Raw genomic sequence first — 18,601 nt, 5'->3', positions numbered from 1 at the left:
TTTGCCCCTGCAAGTTCAGAGGAACTCCGTGAGTGTCCTAGAGCTATGCTAGTCTGCAAAAATCAGAACAAGTCAGAGAATCTTTAGTTACTCCATGTAGAAGAAAAGATCAAATGCATTTACTGTGGGATGAAATGTGGTTTGTAACCACAGAGGAAGAGAACTCACAGCATAGATATAGAAGAGAGATCTTAAAATTCCTTATTTGTCTGTAAGGCAAAGTCTTTTCCAATCCAATGACCTTGCCAGATGCAGTTGTACTTTCAGACACTGAATAGCAGATCCCAAAGTTAAAATATAGAGAATGAGGTTTTCTAGCTCAGATATCATCTTGTTAAGCCAATGTTGTTATTGCCAAAACAAATGTGTCCTCAACGGTTTAAATTGCTAAGTATCCTCACGGAGTTAATGTAGAGTCAAGATTAGGATTCAGGTTATTCAACTCTTTATTCTACCCACTCCCCACTTTATAAGGGCTGTGACTTTAAAAAAAAAAATCACCAATTCTTCCAAACATCTGATGAAATTTATGAAAAATGCATATATACATATATCAACCAAATTTCTTCAAGCTATCAATCCCTTTTTATAACCTCACACCAAACTGAGCTGACAATTTCAATACTTTTGACAAAAAAAGATTAGGTTGAATTCTGATTTCTGAAATTGGATGAAAATATTGTAGTAGAAACCTTAACTATAATCTACTAATAGAAAATAAGTTGTGTACCAATGGATAAATCAGTTTTTATACAAAATATAATTAAAAATCACCTGAAACGGGTTATAAGAAAAGTCTGAAATGGTAACTCCTTTTTAAAAATAATAATTACTCAATATTTAATACTCCATACTGCATCATTTCAAAATTTCTTTAATTTCACAAGGCAAGTATAGGTTCTAGTCTGCTTCTTTCTCTAATAAATTCACTGACCATATTACCTCTGACCTCTCTAGTCTTCCTTCTTCTGTTCCAATTTGGTAACTTTTAACTTTTTAATCTCAAGATGGATGCTTAGGCCATGTGGAAATTTTTTTTTTTTTTTTTTTTTTTTTTTTTTTTTTTTTTTTCACTGAATTCACTGGTTACTCTGATGGAGTTAATGTAATCATTTCAGTTTATTTTTTAAAACAAATATAAATGTTTTCTCACTCTGAGCGTTAACACTTTATATTTTAAGTGTTAAATGTGCCTACCAGTTTTTAGAATTAAAAAAAGCTAAATGATTTTTGTCAAAATTGCATCTTTTGAGAGTAGTTTGAGAATTTTTATCAAAATTTTATCTCTCGAGAGTAGTTTGAGAGAATTTGAATCATTTTTGTTTGAGAAACCAGCTAATTACTTTTATGTTTTGTTAAGTGTAGAATTTCTAAAAACGTTATGATAAATTTCTACCACACACAGAGGTAGAGAGAATATTATGATGTTTTCTCTCTAAGTCCATCAACTATTTTCAGCAGTTATCAATTCATGGCCAATCTTGTCTCACATTGACAAAGTATAATTTTGAATATAAAATGAACATGTCAAAGATTTACTAACTCATTTATAAGATAACCAACCAGAAGTAAAGCAGGTTCAAAGAGAATGAGAAACTAAGCTACTAAATTGTGTATATAAGACTGAAAGAATGTTGGAATAAAATCACTAGAACCATATCTTTTGGTGGGACAGAATTGAATTGCATTTCTGTAGGACAATTTATTTGCTATCAGGTATGAATCAGTTATATTGTTATTTGTTTTCTACTAGTTATTTATTACTCCCAAATAAACAACTTGTAAAATGAATAATAAAGAGTAAGCTGGATAAAGATACATGCCCCTTGATAATTGGATAATATGTTTTTGGGCTTTTTAGATAATTCCCAGCATGACATTAAAATGATGTCTAATGATCAGTCCTCTTGCCTATTTCCAACTTTTAGATTTTTTTCTTTAACAAAATATGCTCATTATTGCCAGCCTCTCTTCCATAATTTTACATTGTTTCAAAGCAAAACCAAGAGTATCATTCATCTAAAATATGTATTTAGCTACATATTTTAAGTACGTATCTAAAAAGATAAAGATAATTTCCATCAAGAGGCACATCATGCCTGCAGGTGTGTTTTTTGGGATATGTTAGCCATTGATAAGCATTGCCGAGATACACTAGGCGTTGCAGATGGTGACAGTCATAGTCTGTCATTTCTACTTCACTAATGAGCTAGAATGTTCTACAATGAGAAATATCCATGAAGCAAAATTTTTTGTTTTTGCTAATTTTTGTTAAGATTTTAAAAATTTGTTAAATTTCCTCCATTTGATATCAGTTTTTCTCATTGGCTATTTCTTTCTTTTTTTTTTTTTCTTGATACTTTCCTTTTTCTCTTCTTTAGACTGTATGTCTATAGTTATTAAATCCATTTATTCTAGCAGTTGGGAAAATATTGTTCTTGAGGCAAAAAACATTATCAAGAAAAAGAAGAAATATCTTTTTTTCATCTAAAAGAATCCCCTTTGGGGCTGGGTGTGGTGGCTCACATCTGTAATCCCAGCACTTTGGGAGGCCAAGGCGGGAGGATCACTTGAGGTCAGGAGTTCAAGACCAGCCTGACCAAATGGTGAAACCCTGTCTCTACAAAAAATACAAAATTACCCGGGCATGGTGGCGCTTGCCTACAAAACCAGTTACTTGGGAAGCTGAAGCAGGAGAATCACTTGAACCAGGGAGGTGGAGGTTGCAGTGAGCCGAGATCACACCATTGCACTCCAGCCTGGGCAACAAGAGTGAAAGTCCATCTCAAAAAAAATAAATAAAATAAATAAATAAATCCCCTCTGTTTCTCTTGGTAAAAATAGACTTCCTGGTATTCAGTTATTACAGATTACTGGTCTCTACAAGTCACTAGAGACACTGCCTTTGCCAGCAACTGAAAATGCACTTCACGTGTTTTAGAAGAAATTAGTCATGGGACTAACAGAAATTAAATAGTTTGGGAAGATCATGTCCATTGAACACTTGCTTCTCGTTTCTTGTCTGTGGTGCAGCAAGTATAAAGATTTCGATCTTATGCTTTTCAGGAGAAACCTCATGGCTGGAAGAAAACTGTGACACAGCCCAGCAGTCTCAGTGTCCAGAAGGGTGAGCATGACGGATACAGGGATTTTTATCCTCCTTTAACAAAGGTGCACATAAGAATGTAGTTAGTTCAGACGCAGAGTAGAATTTCCTCCACTTCATGTACATTTCAAAACAGAATAGTTCACAAAGGATTAGATTTCTTGTGGGTTCCAAGTTTTAATGGACTTTTGTTTGCTTTATTTTTTACAAAGCCCTTTTATATTAATTTATTATATTTATGTTTTACAACGACGACTTTATTATGTTTTTGTCTTTGAGACAGGGTCTTGCTCTCCTGTCCAAGCTGGAGTGCAGTGGTGCAATCACAGCTCACTGCAGCCTTGACCTCCCAGACACAGGTGATCCTCCCCATCTCAGCCTCCTGAGTAGCTGGGACTACAGGCATGTCACCATGCTTGGCTAATTTTTTATTTTTCTCTCTCTCTCTTTTTTTTTTTTTTTTTGTACAGATGAGGTTTCACTAGGTTGCCCAGGCTGGTCTCAAACTCTTGAGTTCAAGTGATCCACTCGCCTTGGCCTCCCAAAATGCTAGGATTCCAGGCATGAGCCACTCTACTCAGCCACAGTAATGACTTTTAAAAATTAGTTGGAATATTAAATAAGTAATATTCCAAAGGTCTTGTGGTCAGGATTGAAATTAGCTTGAAATTACTTCTGCCAGAACTCCTTTTCCTTTTTTAAATAACTTAATTCCTGCCTTCTTTTTTTAAATAAAGATAGGGTCTCGCTGTGTTGGCTAGGTTGATCTTGATCTCCTGGCCTCAAGCAGTCCTCCCTCCTGGGCCTCCCAACGTGTTGGAATTACAGCCATGAGCCACTGTGTCTGGCCAGAACTCTTTTCTATTTTACATCTTGGTGCCTCAAATTTCTTCTTGTTAAGAGCAGGGAAAGAGGTTTGTGCAGGCCTTGAAATGAAAGGAGGTCTTTGAAGGGTGGATGAGGAGAGCTTTGTCAGGGGGCACAGGTGATGAACACATGAGGTGACACTCCTGCCCCACCTCTCCCATGCATCTTTTCCACACGTTTATCATGGCTGCTTCGCTGACTGCCGGGGCCTGGAAATGTGCATCACCTCAAGCCAGCGCGGATTCCCCATTTCTCCATCCACCCCTCTGCCCTTCACACTTTTCTGGGCCAAGTAAGGGAGAATGGTGGAAGGGTGGATGAAAAAGAAATGAATACCTGGCTTTAGGAGGAATTGGTAGAGGCAGTTTTTAAATTTAAGTATTATTATTATTATTATTATTAAGAGATAGGGTCTCACTCTGTCACCCAGGCTGGAGTGCAGTGGCATGATCACAGCTCACTACAGCCTCAAATTCCTGGACTCAGGCTATCCTCCCATCTCAGCCTCCCAAGTATTTGAGACTATAGGCATGGGCCCCCACACCCAGCTAAACATTATTTTGTATTTTTTTGTACAGACAGGGTCTTACTATGTTGCCCAGACTGGACTCAAACTCCTGAACTCAGGTGATCCTCCTGCCTTGGCTTCACAAAGTGCTGGGATAACAGGCATGAACTACTGTGCTGGCCAGTGGAGGCATTTTTTGTTTCAAGACAGGGTCTCATTCTGTTGCCCAGGTTGCAGTGCAGTGGCGTGATCATGACTCATAGCAGCTGCCACCTCCCAGGCTCAAACAATTCCCTCACCTCAGCCTCCCAAGTAGCTGGGACTACAAGCATGTGCCACCATTCTCAGCTAATTCTTGTGTTTTTTGTAGAGACAGTGTTTTTCCACGTTTCCTCGTCTGATCTCAAACTTCTGGGCTCAAGAGATCCTGCCATCTTGGCCTCCCAAAGTGCTGGGATTACAGGCATGAGCTGCTGTGTCTGGCCCAGTGGAGGCATTTTTAAATAGTGTTATTTCATTTTGAAAAGGAGTATGGATAATGTGCCTGTTTTTCTTCCGTGCTACTTTGGTTTGTAGCTCAGATTCAGCTGCTCTCTTCCCACCTTGTGGGTGGAAGAGCAAAGGATTAGAATAAAATGAGAGAAGTTTGAGTCCTGATTTTTGCCTGTGGGTCTTTTGCACTGGTCACTTCCCTGAGCTTCATCTATGAAATTGAAATAATAACAATGCCAGGATCAGACAATTTCATGTGAGAATTAAATGACCTAAAGCAAGGGAATATGCTTGGTGAGTTATCAAGCAGTAGGTTAATTTTAGTTCTAGTGCATGGTGCATAGTAGGTACTCAAGAAATTGTTAATATTTTTCTAGTGAAATTTTTCTGTAGTCACTCGTTTTATTGGATGAACCTGATACTTGAATCTATTAAGGTGTGCCCATGGCATTTTCTCATGGTTCAAATTACCCTGTCAATTCATCTCTGAAAAGCATACTAATACCGGCTAACATTCATATAGTTCTTATTATGTACCAATATGTACATTACACAATAGTTATCTTACATATTATTCCTTATAAAAACCCTTCGGTTCTATTATCTCCATCTTCAATTTACAAAGAATGAAATGGAGGCAAAAGCTGTGAAATCACTTGCCCAGTGCTGCATTGCTAGTGGTTGCTGGAAGCAGGAAGCAAACCCAGGCAGCAAGGTCCCAGAGTCTCTGTGGCATAACGCTCCCTCGAGTCGTAGGCTGAGCCCGTGATGCTGTGCGATTCATCAGAAGAAGGGGTAAGGGCCTGAATAAGGGGAAGAATTGTTTGAGGCACCAAGACTCCCCTCACCTGTTGATAACCGGGAGGAGAGAGACATTAGGTGAGCAGGAAGGTTTTCACTAAAGTCTTTGTAAAGAGTCTCAACAAACCTAGATGACTAAGCCCAAATGATTAGTTAGAATGGTCTTCTCCAAACTGGCAAATCACTGTCCCCCTGAGGATTTGAGAGCTGGAGCAGCATCCCAGAGAAATTACAGGACTGATTTGGCAACCTTGATGCAAGGCAAGACTAGAAAGGAACCTGGTGAGGAAAGGGGTGGTGGTGGTGGTCAGTAGGACACTGACCGTCACCTACAATCCCCTCATTCTCTTTATTCCATTGAAGTCATTCCTGCCTATACCTTCCATCCCTGCAAGGAAAATGGACAATGATGATTCTGCTCACCATGAATAATATTTGCTGGTAAAAATTTTATAGTGGCTAAAGACATTACATAAAACCCTCTTGCCAGACATTTATGCTAATATTCTCTTTACTTGTTTGCCTTACTATTTTGCTAGTGATCATAGTACAGTAAGGAGCTTAGACTCTTAAATCAGACAGATGTGAGCCAATAGCCTAGCTCTGCCCCTACTGGTGGTGGGACACCTTGGGTAAGCTACCTGATCCTAGTGAAATAACAGATCGGAGATGACAGTTCTTGGCATGTAGTGAGCTCTTACTCAAGCTTCATCACAGGCAATGAAAATAATATGGATGCAATGTTCAAGTTTTTTAGCAATCAGAGAAATAAAAACGAAAAGAAGACACAACTTTTACTCCATGAAATAATCAGTACATCGTGATTTGTGTATATAAAGTCCCTGCTACCTGTCTTGTTTATGAAAGTACTGTATAAGTTAATATCTACTGTTGGGAATGAATTGTGGCAATATTTTAGTCTCCTTTGAAAGTTTGTCGTAAGACCAGGAAATGTGATCTTTATGAATTTATCTTTAGGAAATAATTAAGGATGTTTTAGCTACAAGAAAGTTCGTATCAGCAGAATGTAAAATGCACTTTCTAGTTAGCTTGGACAGGCAAGCTGGCCATTAAAAAAGGGGTGCATTGGATCTTTGGATTCCACTCTTGATCCCACAGACAGTTGACCCTGTCTTTAATCTTCAAAGTTATTTTAATGGCATATTTATGAATATAAAATTTTTAATCAGAGTTATGTTAATGAGTTTATGAAAAAAATAAATACTTTCTCATGCAAATTGCACTAGGCCACTTTAATTTCTTCATGAATTTTCTGCACACTGCAGTTCAAACAGTCCCAGTTTTCCATTTTTATTTTTAAATTGAGGTATCCTATAGTTCATATACATTGAAATGGTCCTATCTTAATTGTATAATATAATGCAATTTGGAAATTCACTAAGTGATATAACTTACTAATATAGAATATTTCCAACATATAGAATATTTCCACCATCCCAGAAAGATACCTCATGTCCCTTCCCATTGCTTACTTCCCAAAGACAATCACTATTGTGATTTCTATCATCATATATTCCTGTTTTAGAATTTATGTAAATGAAGTTAAACCACAGGCTCTCTTAGGTCTGGAAACCTAATAACTTTCCAAATTGGAAAGTACTCAAGTGCCCGTGGACAGTAGAATAAGTTCTGGTTTATTCATTCACTGGAATATTAGACAGCTATGAGAATGAATGATCCATAATTACTTGCAACAATATGGAGGAATCTCAAACATAATCTCGAGTAAAAGAATTGAGACTCAACAAAATGCATACTGTATGATTTTATTTGCATATAAATGTAAGTACAAAAATAGACAAAGATAATCTATGCTGTTGGAAATCAAGATACTGATCATCCTTGGTGGGGTGTGGTTTGGAAAGTTTAGTGACCACAGGAAGCACAAGCATCCTGATAATATTCTGTTTCTTTATCTGGGTGATGACTACACAGTGGAGTTCAGTTAATGAAAATTTATCAAACTATACATCTGTGAAATGTGTGTGTGTATAACAGAAGCAAAATTTTATGCCAGGCACAGTGACTCGTGCCTGTAATCCCAGCTCTTTGGAGGCCAAGGCGGGTGGATCACTTGAGGTCAGGAGTTGGAGACCAGCCTGGCCAACATGGTGAAATCCCATCTCTACTAAAATTTAGCCGGATGTGGCAGCGTGCACCTGTAATCCCAGCTACTTGGGAGGCTGAGGCACGAGAATTGCTTGAACCCAGGAGGTGGAGGCTGGGTGACAGGGTGAAACTGTGTCTCAAAAAAAAAAAAAAAATGACAGTGTCTGGCTGTGGCCCAAAAGTTACCCAATTATTTCACCTTAAACACAGGTCTAAAAAAAAAGATTGCAATGCTTTTGAGGTAAATATAACTATCCAAAACAATGGACAAATTTTGTTTTTCATTTTCAGGTTTGACCTGCCACCTGTTATCTTGTTTTCTATGGATGGATTTAGAGCTGAATATTTATACACATGGGATACTTTAATGCCAAATATCAATAAACTGAGTAAGTCTTCTATAACTAGTGGCATGAAAATGATAAAGACACCTGGTTAGTCAATCTCCAGATGATGCAACTTTCTTTCTGACTTTTAACCTTAGTGGTTTGTCTTAGCCTAGATCCTCTCTGACTTTACCACGTGGTATCTACTTTCAATCGGAAGTGTATTTTCATACTTGCTGGCTTCTCCTACCTTTATTTTGGTAGCATGGTCAGCCTTTTGTTTGTTTATTTTGATTTGTTTTGTATTCGAATGTAACTTCTGTCCTCTGGAAATCTATTCGTGTGTACTGCCTTGAAAGGGATGTTTGTCAGACCTGGGTTCTGGGTCTTAGCAAGGTGGATATAACAAGAATCGGATCCTGAAGGCAGGTGGGCTAGACAGATCCAGCACCTCCCACCACTTCAGCAGATGTCAAGTCCAGGATCTATTTCTGGTCCTGGAATTAAACTGCCTACAATCTGACTCTACTAATTGCTAGCTGTGAGGTCTCAGACAAGTTTCCTTCATCTTTTAGTGCCCTAGTCTCTTCATCTGTGAAATGGTGACTGCCCATCTGATAGGATTACTGTGAGAATGTACAGGTAGCTTTCAAAAAATAGCTATTTGATATGTGGCATATGATGGGTGGATTTAAGTAATTGTTATAATTCTTTTATTATCAATTTTACTATGTTATACTTCTGTGTTAGGACACTTAGCCTTCACATAATTTAATAAAAGTAGTAATAAAGAGAAGTTGAGGCTGGACATGGTAGCCAGTGCCTGTAACTCTAGCACTTTGGGAGGCAGAGACTAGAGCATCCCTTGAACTCAGGAGTTTGAGACCAGCCTGTGCAACACAGTGAGACCTCATCTCTATTTAATAATAATTTTTTTTTTTAAAGAGAAGTTGAATACCCAATGACACAGTGCTAAGAAGTGGCATAGTTAAAACCAGAGAACTAACTCCAGGGCCAACACTTTTCACTGCCCTGCAATTCCTCTCTTTCTTCTCCCTCCTCTGAGGCCCTGTTTTATATCCCCAAAGTTCTCAAATTTTCTGTCATTTTTTACTGGTTTATTGTTTTTCTTTTTCTGCAAATTATTAAAAATAGCTGTTTGACTCTGGGTAAGTCAATTGACTTTTCTTGGCCTCAGTTTCCTCATTTGTAAAACAAAATGTCTAGATCTGATGATTTCTACTATTAATTCCAGCCCTAAAATGCCGTGGTTGTAGGAAGATAGACCACTACTTCCAACAGCTCAGGTGCATTGTTTTCTCAGCTTCTCCCTCATTCCCTGAGGCAGATCTTTAGCAAAGAGATTGTTTTCCAAATCCAGGACCTGCCACTTTTCTGCTGAGTCATTTTGTCCTAGAAAGTTAGCTAACACTTCTCAGTTTCTATCTTCTTACCTAAATTTGTCTTGATAAACTGGATATCAAATCTGGTGTCAAAAGGGAATTTGACTAGCCAGGGTGAACTGAACCTTTTCTAAAGTAAAATTCCTTGATTTGCTCATTCCATTGAGAATTAGGAATGACATCAATGTAATACAGCCACTAAGAGCTTTCTGCTTTTGATGTTTAAAATATTTTAAAACATTTAAAAAAATTTCAGTCATGTAAACAACATCTCAATCCTCAAATGTGTGAAGCTATGATCATCTAGGCCTACCTAGGCAAAATGGGGCTGTTAGTTTCTAGGAGCCCGATTAAGAATAGATGTGGTAGGTAGGGGGACATGTTTTCAGGACATCCTGAGGCTGTTTTGAGGGAAAATTAAAAAAGGATAGATGTGGTTAAATAGGATTCGGATTATGTTAGCCTTGAATTGAGGTATGTGACAGCAGGCATTGCTGTCACAACAATAATAAGGGAGTCCAAGGCCCCAACTCTAGGGTTTCATCAAGCTGCCTGAGTTGGGCCATCATGGTGGTGTAAACCAAGCCTAAACAATATCACAGAGCAGTGAGTCATATGAGTGACTATTAAGTGGACAAGGAAGTGGCTCTCTGAATCACACTTTAGTCAGGCAAGAACATTGTCTTGTCTTAGTGCAGGTGGCAGCAGACAAAGAAGGGCCAAGATCAGGAAACTGTCAAGTAGGATAGAAGTGATTTGGCCTGTTTAGAAGACAGCCTTCCTGAAAAGTTAGATGGGAAACTGTGGATCAAATAAGACTAGAAGTAGCAGGTAGACAGCAAAGATCCAGCTGGTGACATATGCAGAGTTTCAGAGATTAGAGTTTGCAAGTTTGGCATTCATGAACAGCAGAGCTCTTATATTGGCCACAGCAGATGTCATTTGCTGTCTGCTTTTTAAATTTTGTTAAGAATGCATAACATGAGATCTATCCTCTTAACAGATTTCTCAGTGTACAATGCAGTATTATTATCTATAGGCACAATGTTGTACAGCAGATCCCTAGACTTTACTTATTTTATAAAACTGAAATTTCATATCCATTGATCAACGATTCCACATTTCCCCCTTACCCAGCCCCTGGAATCCACCATCCTATTTTTTACTTCTATGATTTTGACTATTTTAGATAACCTCATGTAAGTAGAATCATACAGTGTTAGTGTTCCTGTGACTAGCTTATTTCACTTAGTATATCTTCAAGGTTCATCCATGTTACCACATGTTGCAAGATTTTCCTCTTTTATTAAGGCCAAATAATATTCCATTGTATGTATATGCCACCTTAAAAATCTATTTATCTTTTGAAAGAGAAATAGATTGTTACCATATCTTGGCTCTTATGAGTAGTGCTGCAGTGAACATGGGAGTGCTAATCTCTTTGAGATCCTGATTTCAACCCTTTTGGATAAATACTCAAAAGTAGAATAGCTGGATCATATAATTCTATTTTTAAGTTTTTGAGAAACCTCCATACCATTTTCCATAGCAACTATACCATTTTGCCTTTCTACCAACAGTGTATAAGAGTTCCAATTTCTGCATATCTTCATCAACACCTGTTTCTTTTTGTTTGTTTTTTTGATACTAGATACCCTAACAGATGTGATATGATATCTCATTTTCTAATTTTTATTTTTAATTATTATTATTATGTTAGAGATGAGGTCTTGCTATGTTGCCCAGGCTGGCCTCAAACTCATGGGCTCAAGTGATCCTCCCATCTCGGTCTCCCAAAGTGCTGGGATTGCAGGTGTGAGCCACTGTGCCCTGCCTCATTTTGGTTTAATATGCATTTTTCTGATGATTAGTGACATTGAGCATCTTTCATACACCTATTGGATATTTGTATGTCTTTAGAGATGAACAATATCTTTCTTCTTTGAAGAAATATCTATTTAGGTCATTAGCCCATTTTTTAATGAGACTATTGGATTTTTTGCTATCAAGTTGTAGAAGTTCCTTATACATTTTGGAACTTAACTTCTTATCAGATATATGGTTTGAAAGTGTTTTCCCCCATTTCATATGTTGCTTTTTCATTTTATTGATTGTTTCTTTTGCTGTGCAGAAACTTTTTGGTTTGATATACTCCTACATGTATATTTTTGCTTTTGTTGCCTATGCTTTTGGCATCATGTTCATGAAATCATTGCCAAGACCAATGTCCTGCAGATTTTCCCCTATGTTTCCTTCCAGAAGATTTACGGTTTCAGGTCTTACTTTTAAATCTTTAATATACTTTGAGTTGATTTTTGTATATGGTATAAGATCAGAGTTCAAGTTCATTTTTCTGCATATGGATATCCAGTTTCTGACATCATTTGTTGAAGTAACTATTCTTTCCCATTGTGTATTCTTCTTGGCAACCTTTCTGAAGATTGGTTGACCATATACGCATGGATTTATTGATTTATTTCTGGGCTCTCTATTCCCTTTTTTTTTTTTTTTTTTCTGAAATAGGCTGTCACTCTGTCACCCAGCCTGGAGTGTGATGGTGTGATCTCAGCTCACTGCCACCTCTGCCTCCCAGGCTTAAGCGATCCCCTCAGCCTCCAGAGTAGTTGAGAATACAGGCACTGCATGCCACTATGACTGGCTAATTTTTGTATTTTTTGTACAGATGTAGTTTTGCCATGTTGTCCAGGCTGGTCTTGAACTCCTGAGCTCAAGCTTGCCTTGGCCTCCCAAGGTGCTGGGATTACAGGTGTGAGCCACTGAGCCCAGCCTGGGCTCCCTATTCTTTTTCTTGGTCTATACATCTGTTTTTAAAAACACACTTTTCTAATTACTGGAGATTTTTAATATATTTTGAAATCAGGAGCTTTGATGTTTTCAGCTTTGTTCTTTTTCAAGATTGTCGTGGTTATCTGGGGTCTTCACGAATTTAATTTTTTTTTCTATTTCTGTAAAAACTGTCACTGGGGTTTTGATAAAGATTGCATTGAATCTGTAGATTGTTGTGGGTAATACAAATATTTTAACAATATTAAGTCTTCGAGTCCATGAACATGAGGTGTCTTTCCATTTGTTTATGTCTTCCTTGACTTCTTTTCCCAATATTTCATAGTTTTCATATAGAAGTCTTTCATTTTCTTAAATTTATTTCTAAGAATTTTATTATTTTCAATGTTGATAAATGAGATTGAATAGTTCATTATTAATACATAGAAATGCAACTGATTTTTTATGTTGATTTTGTATCCTGCAACTTTACTGCATTTATTAGTTCTAAAATTTATTTAAAGCTTTTACATATTTAGAGCTTTCAGTAGATAATATCACTTCTTCTGAAAATAGGCACAGATTTACTTCTTTCTTTCCTATTTGGATGCCTTTTTTTTTCTTGCCTAATTGCTCAGGCTAAGAGAGTGGACAGTCTTGCTTTGTTCCTGATCTTAGATGGAAAAACTTGCAGTTTTTCACCACTGAATAGGATGTTAGCTGTAGACTTTTCATATAATCTTTATTATGTTGAGGTATTTTTTCTACAGCCATGTGCCACCCAACAACATTTCAATCAACAACAGACTGCATATATAATGATGGTCCCATAAATTATAATGGAGTTGAGAAATTCCCATCACCAGCTGGGCATGGTTGCTTATATCTGCAATCCCGGCACTTCAGAAGGCCAAGGAAGGAGGACTGCTTGAGCCCAGGAGTTCAAGATTAGCCTGAGCAACAAAGTGAAACCCTGTCTCTACCAAAAAAAAAAAAAAATTAGCTAAGCACAATGGGGTGTGCCAGTAGTCCCAGCTACTAAGGAGACTGAGGCAGAAGGATCCCTTGAGCCTAGGAGTTCAAGGTTGCAGTAAGCTATGATCACACCACTGCACTCCAACCTGGGTGACAAAGTGAGTTCTTGTCTCAAAAAAAAAAATTATATCACCTAGTGATGTCAGAGAAATTATAATGTCATAGTGCAATGCATTATTCACATTTTTGTGGTGATGCTGGTGAAGACAAACCTACTGCACTGCCAGTCATAAAAAAGTACACACATTTATGTACATTACATCATATTTGGTAATGATAATAAATGACTGTTACCGGTTTATGATTTACTATACTATACTTTTTTTTAAAAGAGATGGGGTCTTGCTATGTTGCCCAGGCTGGCTCAAACTCCTGGGCTCAGGCGATCCTCCCACCTTGGCCTTCCAAAGTGCTGGGATTACAGGCATGAGCCACTGTGCCCAGCTTATACTATACTTATACTTTGTACATTATTTTAGAGTGTACTCCTACTTATTAAAAAATGTTCACTATAAAACAGCCTCAGGCAGGTTTTTCAGTAGGTATTTCAGAAGAAGGTACTGTTATCATAGAAGACAACCTATCTATGCATTTTATTGCCCCTGAAGACCTTTCAGTAGGGCAAGAAGTGGAGGTAAAAGACAGTGATATTGATGACCTTGACCCCATGTGGGTGTGGGCTAATGTGTGAGTTTGTGTCTTAGTTTTTGACAGAAACATTTAAAAAGTAAAAACAAAAAATTAAAAAACAAAAGCTTATAGAATAAAGACATAAAGAAAGAAAATATTTTTGTACAACTGTGCAATGTGTTTGTGTTTTAAATCAGTGTTATTACAAAAGAGTCAAAAAGTTGCAAAAATTAAAAGTTCATAAAGTAGAAAAGTTACAGTAAGCTAAGGTTGATTATTGAAAAACATATATTTTTATAAGTTTAGTGTATCCTAAGTGTACAGTGTTTATAAAGTCTCTAGTAGTTTACAGTAATGTCCTAGATTTTCACATTCACTCACCAGTCACTCACTGACTTACTCAGAGCAACTTCCAGTCTTGCAATCCTTATTCATGATACGTGATCATATTTTTACCGTACATTTTCTATATTTAGATAGAAAGGGTTAAATATACAAATACCACTGTGTTACAATTGCTTACAGTATTAAATAGGATAACATGCTGTACAGATTTGTACAATAGACTTTACTATATAGGCTACGTGCATAGTAGACTTTACCATCTAGGTTTGTTAAGTACACCCTATTATGTTTGCACAATGATGGAATTGTCTAACAACACATTTCTAGGAATGTATCCCTGTCTTTCAGCAATGCATGACTGACTGTATTCCTAGTTTGTTGAGAGCTTTTATCATGAAAGGGTGTTGAATTTTATCAAATGCTTTTTCTGCTTCTATTGAAATGATCACGTAATTTTTATCCCTCATTCTGTTAATGCTATATATCATATTAATTGATTTTCATGTGTTGAACCATGCTTGCACCCCACGGATAAATCCCACATGATCATAGTGTATAATCTTTTCATTGTGTTGTTGAATTTATTTTGCTAGTATTTTGTTAAAGATTTTTGCATCTATTTTCATCAGGAATATTGACCTGAAATTATCTTTTATTGTGATGACTGTATAGCTTTTATATTAGGGTAATGCTAGCCTTATTAATTTGAAAGCATTCTCTTGTCTTCAGTTTTTGGAAGAGTTTGAGAAGAATTGGCATTAGTTATTCAAATTTTTGGTAGAGAAATTGTCAGTGAAGCCATTTGGTCCTGGTCTTTTTCTTGGGAGGATTTTAGTTATTGATTTAATCTCCTTACTGTTTATAGATTTATTCAGACTTTCTATTTATTTAAGGTTCAGTCTTGGTACTTTGTATGTTTCTATGAATTTATCCATTTCTACTAGGTTATGCAGTTTGTTGGCATATAATTATTCATAGTATTCTCTTACGAACCTTTTATATTTGCAGTATCAATTGTAATGTCTCCTCTTTCTGATTTTATTTATTTGAGTTTTCTCTCTTTTTCTTGGTCTAGTTAAAAGTATGTCAATTTTGTTCATCTTTTCGAAGAACCAACTCTTAGTTTCATTGATTTATTCTATTGTTTCTCTATTCTCTGTTTCATTTCTTCTTTAATCTTGTTTCTTTTTTCTGCTAACCTTGGATTTAGTTTGTTCCTTTTTCTGTTCCTTGAGGTGCAAAATTAAGTAGTTTATTTGAAATTGTTCTTCTTTCTTAATGTAGGCATTTATTTCTATAACTTCTATCTTAGAGCTCCTTTTGCTGCATTCCATTTTCATGTTCACTCATCTTGTTTCAAGGTATTTTCAAATTTCTCCTTTGATTTCTTCTTTGACCCATTGGTTGTTCAAAAGTGTGTTACATAATTTCTACATTATTTGTAAATTTTTCAGTTTTCCTTGTGATATAGATTTCCAGTGTTATTCCATTGTAGTTGGAGAAAATACTTGGTATGATTGCAATTTTTAAAATATGTTAAGACTTGTTCTGTGATCTAATGTGATCTATCCTGTACAATGTTCCAGGCATGCTTGAGACAAATGTGTTGTGTTGTGTTTAATGTTCTGTAAGGGTTTTGAAAAAACAAAACAAAACAAAAAAACCCCGCTGATTGTTTTATAGGGCTTCTATTGTATATTGTGAGTTGCTTTTATTTTGCTGCTTTCAAAATTCATTGTCTTTGACTTTTGACGTTTGATTATAATATGTCTTGGTGTGGATTTCTTTAGGTTCATCTTATTTAGAATCCTTCAAGCTTCCTGGATCTAGTTGCCCATTTTCCTCACTAGATTTGAGAGTTTTCAGCCATTATTTCTTTCTATTAACTTTCTAGTTCTTTCTCTTTTTCTCCTCCGGAAACCCCATCATGCATATATTAATCCACTTGTTGGTGTCCCACAGTTCTCTTAATCTTTCATCACTTCTTTCTATTCTTTTCTCTTTTTGCTCCTTTGCCTGAATAATTTTTAAAGGCCTGAGTTTGCCTCTCTTTGTGGAAATTTTCACTTTATTCTCATCAATTCATTGTTCTCATCACTTCAGTGAGCATCTTTATGACAGTTATTTTGAAATGTCTGTTAGGAAAATTGTACCTCTGCTTCATTCAGGTCAATTTCTGAAGATTTATCTTCTTCCTTTATTTTGAACATATTTCCCCATTTCTTCATTTTCCTTTACTCTGTGTTGGCATCTGCACATTGGACAAAACAGTCACCTTTCTCAGTTTTCATGGACTGGGCTTTTGTAGGAGAAACCCTCATCAGTAGGCCTGATCAGGGATTCTGGAGGCCCCTTAAACCTTCATGCTAGTCCAACCTTGTTTTCTGTTCTTAGGGGCCCCAAGTGTCTAGAGCACACTAGGTCCCACTGGTGTTCCAAGATGAGTGAAACTTATCTTGGAAGGAAGCCAGCTCCTTGGGCAGTCACCAGAGAATTTGGATCATTAGATGTCTTGTCCAAATCTTTCACTCCCCAGAGATAAGTTGGGATCTGGATTTTGTTTTGTTTTGTGGGGCTTTTTTTTTTTTCTTCTTTCTCTTGCTTTTTTTTCTCTGTGCTGCACCAGGGAGAGGGGCTATGGTGACTAATATGCTACATCAAACCACTGTGTTTTTTCTCACTGGCCCCCCGGTGACTAGAGTATGCTAGGTTCCATTAGTGCTCCAATACAGACAAGACCGAAAAAGCCAGTCCTGTGGGCAGTCCCTAGAAAAGTTGGGGCATTGGACACTTAGTGCAACTCTTCCTCCCCTGGGAGAAGCTGGAAGTTGGGGTTATTGTCTGATTTCTCTGTGCTGAGCCAAGAGCAGAAGCTGTGATGAGTGCCCGCATGCTAGTTCAAATCTCCTCTTTGTTCTTTGTAGCACACAGGAGACTAATACATGTTGGATCTCAGCTCTTCTAACTCAGGTGAGATAGAAGCCAGTTTTTCAGACAGCACCTGGAAAAATTGGAGTGTTAGATGTGTGGTCCAATTTTTTCCCTCCTTGGGGAGAAACCAAAAGTTGAGAGTTCTCTCCTGATCATATAGCATGGTTCTGGGAATGGGTATTATGTCAAAGAAATGGTTCTGCTTTTCCTACTGGTTTCAATGTAACTGGGGTTATACTTGCGTGTTAAGCAGGAGCCTGTCAAGTAGTCTCTGGGTTTCTCACAAAGGAAATTGATTTATGTGTGGCTATTGAATGATAGTGTCTGCTGTGGGAAGAGTTGTCTAAGATTTCCTATTCTGTTATCTTGCTAACATCACTCCTCTTTGCTCTCTTTTGACCCTTCTTTATGTGCCAAGGGCTTGAATGCATACTTGCAACTCTGGGAAGAATGAAGCCCCTGCAGAGCTTATTCCTCTTTTTTTTTTTTTTTTTTTTTTTTTTTGAGTGCTAGAAATGATACAGGCCAACATTATGGCTAATCTTTCTAAGAGGTTATTCTACTAAATTACATATAAAATGAAAGTACCTATTTTCAGCCTGTGAATCTGTGAATACTAGTGAACAGTTTGCTATCTTTTCCATTTGTACAAATACCTTAATACTATTTCATTATGCCAATCCTATAAGAATTTCACAAGGACTACATTGTTGTGGTTTTTTTGAGTCGGAGTCTCACTCTTTTTTTTTTTTTTTTTTTTTTTTTTTTTTGAGATGGAGTCTCGCTCTGTCGCCCAGGCTGGAGTGCAGTGGGGCAATCTCAGCTTACTGTAACCTCTGCTTCTTGGGTTCAAGCAGTTCTCTTGCTTCGGCCTCCCACGTATCTGGAATTGCAGGCGTGCACCACTGAACTGGGCTAATTTTTATATTTTTATTAGAGCCAGGGTTTCACCATGTTGGCCAGGCTGGTCTTGAACTCCTGACCTCAGGTGATCTGTCTGCCTCAGCCTCCCAAAATCCTGGGATTACAGACATGAGCACCACGCCTGGCCTACCTTGCATTCTTTGGTTGCTTTACCTACTCACCCATTTAGACCTTTGCTGCTTCTCATAGTTTCTAGTTACTATAAACCTACTTGCATAGGCTTATCTCATTTATATTTTCAGATATTTTGTCTAGTACTTTCTTTTTTTTAATTGTTTTTTTAGAAGTAAAATACATACGTAAACATTTTAAGGCAATA

General features: G+C 37.1%; 1 protein-coding gene across 3 annotated transcripts in view; it reads left to right on the top strand.

Moving 5' to 3' along the window:
- The window catches only part of ENPP3 (ectonucleotide pyrophosphatase/phosphodiesterase 3), a 99,836-nt gene that overhangs the window by 17,522 nt on the left and 63,713 nt on the right, over positions 1-18,601 (top strand). For all 3 annotated transcript variants that reach the window (XM_050786298.1, XM_050786297.1, XM_050786296.1), the window contains exons 6-7: positions 3,067-3,127; positions 8,196-8,293. In XM_050786298.1, coding sequence (XP_050642255.1) covers positions 3,067-3,127; positions 8,196-8,293 — 159 coding nt within the window. The remainder of the gene's footprint in view (positions 1-3,066; positions 3,128-8,195; positions 8,294-18,601) is intronic.

The sequence above is a fragment of the Macaca thibetana genome, chromosome 4 (assembly GCF_024542745.1).
Source record: "Macaca thibetana thibetana isolate TM-01 chromosome 4, ASM2454274v1, whole genome shotgun sequence".
In the NCBI taxonomy this organism is placed as follows: Eukaryota; Metazoa; Chordata; class Mammalia; order Primates; family Cercopithecidae; genus Macaca; species Macaca thibetana.
The sequence above is the reverse complement of the archived record's forward strand: the minus strand, read 5'-3'. Positions and strand labels throughout refer to the sequence as shown.